The sequence below is a fragment of the Carlito syrichta genome, unplaced genomic scaffold, assembly GCF_000164805.1.
Source record: "Carlito syrichta isolate Samal-C Ts95f unplaced genomic scaffold, Tarsius_syrichta-2.0.1 Scaffold309196, whole genome shotgun sequence".
Lineage (NCBI taxonomy): Eukaryota > Metazoa > Chordata > Mammalia > Primates > Tarsiidae > Carlito > Carlito syrichta.
The window spans coordinates 102,899-111,775 of NW_007253292.1; the positions used below are offsets into that span (position 1 = coordinate 102,899).

The window sequence follows — 8,877 nt, forward strand, 5'->3', positions numbered from 1 at the left end:
AAAAAAAAATAGCCAGGTGCAGTGGCGCCTGTACTCCCAGCTACTTGAGAGGCTGAGGTGGTAGGATTGCTTGAACTCAGAAGGTCGAGATTTCAGTGAGTTATGATTGCACCACTTTACTTCAGCCTGGGTGTCAGGACAAAACCCTGTCTCTAAAAAACTAATACAATTTTACCGGGTGTGGTAGCTCATGCCTGTAATCCCAGCACTTTGGCCAGCACTTTGGGAGGCAGAAGTGAGAGGATTGCCTGAGCTCAGGGGTTCGAGACCAGCTTGGGCAACATGATGAGACCTCGTCTCTACAATAAATCAAAAAATTAGCTAGGCATGGTGGCACGTGTCTGTGTTTTCAGCTACTCGGGAGGCTGAGGTAGAAGGATTGCCTGAGCCCAGCAGGTTGAGGCTGTGGCAGCCATGAGTGTGCCACTGCACTCCATCCAACCTGGGTGACAGTGAGACTTCAACTCAAATAATAAAATTTTAAAAATGTTTAGGGCCAGCTGTGGTGGCTCAAGCTTGTAATCCCAGCACTTTGGGAGGCCGTGGCGAGTGGATTGCCGAGTCCTTGGGATCGAGACCAGCCTGGGCAACATGGTGAGACCTTATCTCTACAATAAATAAAAAAATTAGCTGGGCATGGTAGAGTGTGCCTGTAGTTCCAGTTACTTGAAGGCTGAGGTGAAGGATCGCTGGAGTCCAGCAGGTCGGTGCTAGGGTAGCCATGAGTGTGCCACTGCACTCTGGCCTGGGTGACGGAGTGAGACTCCAATTAAAAAAAAAGTTTAGAAATTTTTTAAAAAGTAAAAAATTATCCAAGAAGACAGGACGGCACCTTGCTTAAGGGTTGTTGGGCCCCAGAGGCCACCTGTCTGTGGTATGACTGTGGGCAAATCACTGTCCCAGACATCCTCCTGGGTGCTTCTAGAGCCTTGGTCTCCCTGCGCTTCTTCTATACCCCAGAAGCTGCCCCGGGCACATGGACTGTAATACTGGGCAACATTTCTGCACGTGGTCCTGCTGGGTTTAGCTCCTGGGAGATACCAGCATGTGGAAGAAGAGGTGGGAGATTTATTCTCCTAGCTGCTTCCCCACTGGGTCGCTGTGAGTTGGCCATGTCCCTCCATGGAAGGTTTTAGCTCTTATCAGGTGGGCCCCACTTGCTCCAGGACTCTGTGACCACCACCATCCTGTGCCTTCAGGCCAGGGCTACTGCAGTCTTCCCACGTTGCCAGCTCCAGGATGCTGTACCAGACCTTATAAATTTCTCTGTACCCTGTCCACACCTTTGTTAACACCTCCATCTGAGTGTGCTGCATTTCCTGCCCAGACTCTGACAGATACAGTGGCTTAACTTCTCCTGTGTAAAAGTGTATGATAATAGCAATAATGTCTTAAGAGTAACGATGGGGCTTAAATAAGCTAATCACGCAAGGCACTTAGTGCAGTCAGCATCTGGTACACGGTAGACACTCCATAAATGTAAGCTGTTGATATTATCAACCACATCCCTCATGTTCAAACAACCCTTTGAAGAGTAAGAAGTCAGGGCACTGCTGGGGGTACTAGGGAGACATGGAAGATCCTAGAGGGAGGCCTTGTGCAAGTGGCAGAGTCTAGGCTGGCTTTTGGAAAGGGTGTTCTGTTCACTTTTGTGCAGAATGAACAGAAGGAGTGAAATGGGAGGAAGAAACACTGGGAGGAGTCTGCTTTTGTCTGGTCTGTGTTTGTGCACTATTTGTGGATAGCTCACTGAGTGACAGCTAAGCGTCAGGCCTTATTTCATCTAATCCTCATGGCACTCCTGTGAGATATAACTATTCCCACTTTCTGGATGAGGAAACTGAGGCTCAGAGTGGTGATGTCACCTGCTCAAGGTCTCACAGTTAGTAGGTGGTAGACTTGGGATGAGCCCAGGTCAGTCTGATTCTAGTGCCTGTACTCTTAATGCTGCACTAAGAATCCAAGACCCATTCTAGTTTGGGGAGGGAGTCCCATGGGAGAGAGAAGATTCCCACAGACACTAATCACCTACCATTTCTCCCCTTACCTTGCTTAATTTTCCTTCTTAGCACTTAACTGTCAACTGACAAGTATTTGCAAAGCTCTTTCATACCCATTAGCGAAACTAGGAGGTCAAGTTCCCAGCTTTGGCCCCTGCCCCTCTCTGGTTTCCTATCTATAAAATAGGATATCTGACCCTGCTGAGTTCTGAGGGTCAGAGCATCCTATTAATTCCCCAACCTACCAGACTGAGGGGAAACAGCAGAAAGCTTTCGGGTTCTGGGTTGGCGGACCGTTTGGGGGGTCTCACCCCCAGCAGTTCCACTCCCTCGTCCTCGCCCTCTGAGCTCTGGGCCAGGGCCCTGGAGGAAAACAGGCAAGAATCTCAGGACACAGCAAATCTGGGCAGGCATGGACACCAGTGTAAGCAGGCGATAAGCAGTCAGTCATTCACTCCCCCAAGCACCTGTTATTCCTTTACACCCTCATAGGCCCACTGAGCCATCCATCCACCGATCCACCTTCCCATTTGTCTATCCAGTGATCCACCACCCACCCATACAGCCTTCCATCCATCTAACCTTCCATTCATTTACCTATCTATCCACCCATCCATCCACTCACCCTCCCTACCCACCTATGCGCTCATTCACTCATCCATCTTCCCATTCATCCATCTGATGCTCCATCACCCACCCACTACCCATTCAACCTCCACCCATCTATCCTTCCATTCATTCACCGTCTATCCACCTGCTTGCCCTCCTTCCATCCATTGCTTCATCCAACCATCTAGCTGTCCATCCATCAACCTACCTACTCTATTCATTAATAATTCTCTCCCCCCCATTAAGTAAGTCTTTATTGGGCACCCACTGTATACCCAGCCCCAAGCTGGGAGCCTTGGGAGATATCAAGTTGTATCCATAACAGCTTTATAAGGATCATACAGAGACCACTCTAAGTATTAAGTGGGCATATACCTGCAACTTGGAGGGCAAAAACTTGAATATTAGTGTTCTAATGTCTTTGGAATGGGGGGCACAGACCCTCTGAAATTATATGTGAAATTGTGTGTGTGTATGTGTGTATGGACTCTTTGGAAAAGAGTCCATAGCTTTAACAGATTCTTGAAGGTGTTAGGGAACTAAGATTTAGACAGTTTCACTGACACTGTGGCAATGTCTTCTTAACTATGACAAAAATGGTCACTAGGCCAGATAGAAATATGGTCCAAAAGAGAAAGCCCTGTTGACAGGTGGGATTTGGACCAACAATGCAAGCAGAGAAAGGTACTCTAGAAGAAGACACAGCTGGTTGGGCACGGTGGCTCATGCCTGTAATCCCAGCATTTTGGGAGGCTGAGGTGAGAGGATTGCCTGAGCCCAGGGGTTCAAGACCAGCCTGGGCAACTTGGTGAGACCTTGTCTCTATAGTAAATCAAGAAAAATTTGTCCGGCATGGTGGTGCATTCCTGTGGTTCCAGCTACTTGGAACACTGAGGTAGAAGGATCACCTGAGCCCAGCAGGTCGAGACTTCAGTGGCCATGAACATGCCATTATAGTCCAGCCTAGGCAACAGAGTGGGTCTCTGACTCAAAAATAAAAAAAAAAAAAAGAAGGCACAGTCTAGACAAAAACATAGAGACCATAGAGGTTGGAACACACTTAGCAGGTGCTGGGGACATGGAGGGATTGGCTGAGTGAGATCAGGGTGAGAGGAATAGTGAGGAGAGAGGTTGAAGCAGGAGGCAGGGCAAGATGGGAGTGGTACTCTCTTGACATCCCCCCTTCACTGTGGCTCACCTCTTCCGAGCCCCAGCCATGGTGGAGGATGCTGAGGGGTTCCCTCTGGAAGGGCTGGAGCAGCTCAGCCGGGGGTCACTCCCCCAGCGGGGCAGTAGGGAGGGCTCAGGGGTGGGGGGTGGCAGGCCGTGGAAGCTCCGAGCACGGGGCCGGGGGACGGCCCCCAGAGGTCTGTGGTAGGCCCTGGGTAGCTGCTCGCTGGAGTTGAGCTGGAAGTCATCATCCATGGAGATGTAGGGGGCCAGCATCTCCAGATCCAGGGCATCGACGTCCTGCGGAGGGCAGGAGGGAGTTGAGAGCGTGAGCCTTGGATGCAGGTGAACCTGGGCTGGCGTCCCAGCACCACCACTTCTGAGCTGTGTGCGTGAGGCCAAGACTCTGAGCTTCAGTTTTCTCATCTGTAAAATGGGTATAGGGACTCTCTGAAAAGTGTGTTAGCGAAATCTTAAATTGCCTCAAATTTTTTTTTTTTTTGAGTCGGAGTCTCACTCTGTTGCCCAGGCCCTCACGGCCACTGTAGCCTCGACCTGCTTGGGCTCAGGTGATCCTTCTGCCTCAGCCTTCCAAATAGTTGGAACTATAGGCATGTGCCACCACAGCTGGTTAATTTTTTATTTATTGTAGAGACAGTTCTCGCCAAGTTGCCCAGGCTGGTCTCAGACCCCTGGGATCAGGCAATTCTCTCACCTCCACCTTCCTAAGTGCTGGGATTACAGACATAAGCCACTGTGCCCAGCCAGACAAACTATTTACTGGCCAAAAATCTGAATTTTGAGGAGGCTACCAGTGAGAGCTTAGGGGGAAGTGAGAAATATTTTAATTGAAATGGAGGAAAGGGGATTATCGTTGCGTAATGGTAGAAAATAAAAAGGAATAAACTGAGTGATCCAGCTAAGATTTCCAGCCAGAGTGTTGTAGGGGCAGCCTGATCTCTTCTTCCTACTTATAGTAAAAGGCAAGGGGAGAGAGAGAAGGGAAATTTCTTCTAAAGGTAGATGTGTGAAACACAAAGAGAACGGAACTGTGACCTAAAGGTTTTGAAGATTCTCAACCTCTCTGTGTAGTGAAGAATTAACTTTGCCCAAAGAGAAGTCTGGCCTCTGTCCCAGCTCCTAGGAGGTCACCTCTCATCCCTTGGAATTTCCCAAGTGATAGCAGTGTCTTTGCGGTTCACTGTGGGAACTTTGGACCACACCTGAGAGTTTCCAGTGGCAAGGTCACTCATGGTGAGTTCCCAGATAGTTTATGCGAATGGGATAACTCAGGATGAGGCTAGCCATGCCAGAAAGACCAACCATGTGATTAGAGAGTCAGGGCTTTGGGCCACGTGAAATCAACCTAATCTCCAGGGAAGATGGGGGTGGCACTGGAGACTGAATTCTATTATATGGGCAGTAACTCAATTCATCATGCCTATGAAACCACAAAAAATGAAACCTCAATAAAAAGTCTGGACACTGAAGCTCGTATGAGCTTCCTGAGTTGGAGCATGTCAATGCTGAGAGGACAACATGTACCTGAGGACATGCAAGCTCTCCATTTGGGACCCTCTCAATCCCAGATTCCACCCTACCATATCTTCCTTTGGCTAGTTCTAATTTATATTCTTTTGCTATAATAAAAATCACAGTCCTGCCGGGTTTGGTGGCTTATACCTGTAATCCCAGCACTTTGGGAGGTGGAGGTGAGAGGATTGCCTGAGCCCAGGGTTCTAAACCAGCCTGGACAACTTGGCGAGACCTTGTTTCTACAGTGAATACATTTTTAAAAAGTTAGCCAGGCATGGTGGCACGTACGTATAGTTCCAGCTACTTTGAAGGCTGAGACGGAAGGATCCCCTGGGCCCAACAGGTCAAGGCTATGGTGGCCATGAGCATGCCACCACACTCCAGCCTGGTGACAGAATGAGACTCCAACTCAAAACAAAACAAAACAAAAAAAGGACAACCCTCTCCGGTTCCCTCCTACTATGGGAGCTTTTCTGTTCTCTCAATAAATCCTGCTTTCCAAAAACCAAAAAAAAAAACCAAACCAAAAAACAAAAAACCCCCAAAACAAAACAAAAAAACAACAATAAAAAAAACCCAGTACCGAGTATAAAGCTTTCCTGGGTTCCATGAATACTTCTAGTGAATTATCAAACCCAAGGGAGTCTGTGGGAATCTCCTAATTGGTAGGCAGCTGGTCTGAAGGTGAAGGTGGCCCTGGGGGCCCCCAAACTTGCAGACTTGGACAGACTGGGCATGCTGGAGAATTGTGCCATTGATCTTGAGTTTGGCTGACTGTAGGAACTCTCCAAATGAGGCTAAAATTAAAAAATGGTTTCTGAGCAAAGAAGGACAGTCACAAGAAAGCATGCGTTAAAGGTGAAGCTCAAGTGGAACTGTAAAAGTCTTTGTTAAGACTTCAGAAAGATAAAAGAGGGTGCCTCAAACTATCCTTCAGTAAGACAAAAGACACTTTAAAGAGTGTAAAGGTATGCCTCATAGATCTCAGACAAACAACAGGGCTTCTATTAAACTTAAGGGCACTGTCACTTGCCATCTCAGCAGAAGCCAAGGTGGAGAAGGGCTTATCTCGAAGCAATTTGTGAGTGTGGCTTTTGTCTAATGGAGTGAACTCCAAAAAGTTCATATAAGATTCACAAAGGCTTGCTTTTTTTTTTTTAAAGCTGGAGTCTTACTCTTGTTGCCCAGGCTGGAGTACAGTACAGTGGCATGCTCATGGACAATGCAGCCTTGACCTGCCGGGCTCAGGCGAGCCTTCTGCCTCAGCCTTCCAAGTAGCTGGAACCACAGACACGTACCACCATGCCTGGCTAATTTTTTTGATTTATTGTAGAGACGAGGTCTCATCAAGTGGCCCAGGTGGTTCTTGAACCACTGGACTCAGGCAATCCTCTCGCCTCCGTCTCCAAAGTGCTGGGGTTACAGGTGTGAGCCACTGTGCCTGGCAAATTTTTTCACTTTTTGTAGAGACAAGGTCTCGTTATGTTGCCTAGGCTGCTCTTAAACTCGTGGGCTCAAGCAATCCTCCTGCCTCAGCTTCCCAAAGTGCTGGGACTGAAGGTGTGAGCCACTACACCCATTTGATTATAGTTCCTCTTGATTGTTTGTCTGTGAACGAAAAAGATAAGTTATCTACCACCCAGGTGCCCAAAACACAGTGGTGGGACAGGCATAGAATAACTGACAGAGACACTCCTATTCAAAAAAGGAAGAAAGAGGGAACACACATGTGTTCCTGGTCCATAGTAGTTTTGAAACTCAACTGGGCAAATAAGGAAGTTCCTTGTGGGACTCATTCCTGCTACTCACCAGTTTCCATGGCTTTTTGCACTGCCCTCTGGGCTTTTGGCCCTTTGTGCTGAGTCATTCTTCCTTTTTCATAAAAGATAACACATATTTGCAGTTGAGTAGTTTTCTCAACCTGCTTCTTTCTTAAAGAACATTGGTGGTCCCAAGGTCTCTTTTTTAAAATACTATCTCCGGCCCTTTCAGTCCAACCTGGCAATGTTTCTGATCATATCATTCTCTTTTTAAAACTTTGTGGGTTGGCCAGGCATGGTGGCTCATGCCTGTTATCCCAGGTGGGAGGATCCCTTGAGGCCAGGAGTTTGAGACCTGCCTGGGCAACGTAGCAAGATTCTGTCTCTACAAAAAACAAATTAAATTTTTTTTTTTTAAAAAGCCTTTGTGAGCTGGGCTCGGTGGCTCAGCCTGTAATCCCGCGCTTTGGGAGGCTGAAGTAAGTGGATTGCCTGAGCCCGCGGGTTCGAGACCCACCTGGACAACTTGGTGAGACCTCATCACTACAATACATCAAAAAAAAAAAAAAAAAAAAAAAAAGCCAGGCGTGATAGCGTGCGCCTGTTGTTCCAGCTACTTAGAAGGCTGAGGCGGAAGGATTGCCAGAGACTAGCAGGTTGAGGCTGCAGTGGCCGGGAGCGTGCCACTGCACTCCAGTGCAGAGTGAGACTCCAACTCAAAAAAAACCCCAAAAAACAAATCCTTTGTGGGCTGGGTGCAGTAGCTCAAGTCTGCAATTTCTTGAGCCCAGCAGGTTGAGGTTGCAGTGGTTGGGAGCATTCCGTTGCACTCCAGCCTGGGCAACAGAGTGAGACTCCTACTCAAAAAAATAAATAAATAAATTAGGTGGGCATGGTGGTGCGTGCCTGTAGTCCCAGCTACTTGGGAGGTTGAGGCAGGAGGATTGCTTGAGCCCCAGAGATTGAGGCTGCAGCGATCTGTGATCATGCCACTGTACTCCAGCCTGGACAATAGAGTGAGACCCCAACTCAAAAAAAAGAGGCACTGTACTCGAGAAGCTTCACTGGCATCCAGGTCAGATTTACACAATGAGATTCTGGACTTTGATGCTGTCACAGGAAGAGACTTTGGGGGTCTTGGGAGGGGCATGAGTGTATTTTGCATGAGGGAAAGACATGAGTCATTGGAAATTCCCAATGATCCCTGCCTTTTAGCGTTCACATTTTTATGTTGTTGCCACCCACATTGTACTAGTGTTGGTCTGTCACTTCTGAGATTCGACTATGAAAGGGTGTGACTTCTGTCTCAGGCTTCTGTCTCTCTGCCTCCCTGTCTGTCTCTCTTTGTTGTACTGCTTGCCTTGGGGGAAGTCAACTGCAATGTTGTGAGGACCCTTTGAAAGTCTATGAAGAAGTTCACGTGGCCTCCAGCTAAAGCCAGTTAGGGACTGAGGTCTGCCAACAACCTCATGACTGTGAGCTTAGAAGAAGATCCCCTAGCCCAAGCTGACTGTAGAAATGACTGAGAGCTTGACTTCAACCTCGTGAGAGACCTTGAGCAAAAACTACAGTTAAGCTTCTCCCAGAATCCTGATACTCAGTAACTGTGTGACATCATAAATGTTAGCTGCCTTAAGGTGCTAAATTTTTAGGTTATTTATTACACAGCGATAGGTAACCAATACATAATGCCACTGTCATCTTACTTATCCACTCAATAAATCGGCAATCTAAATATCATCCTTTTTTTTTTTTTTGAGTTGGAGTCTCACTCTGTCGCCCAGACTGGAGTTCAGTGGCCG

General features: G+C 47.8%; 1 protein-coding gene across 3 annotated transcripts in view; it reads right to left on the bottom strand.

The window, feature by feature from the left end:
* Positions 1-8,877, bottom strand: part of HIF3A (hypoxia inducible factor 3 alpha subunit) — a 36,570-nt gene that overhangs the window by 5,802 nt on the left and 21,891 nt on the right. For all 3 annotated transcript variants that reach the window (XM_008066930.2, XM_008066931.2, XM_021717041.1), the window contains 2 exons: positions 3,808-4,079; positions 2,246-2,363 (listed from right to left, as the gene is read on the bottom strand). In XM_008066930.2, the coding sequence (XP_008065121.1) occupies positions 2,246-2,363; positions 3,808-4,079 (390 nt within the window). The remainder of the gene's footprint in view (positions 1-2,245; positions 2,364-3,807; positions 4,080-8,877) is intronic.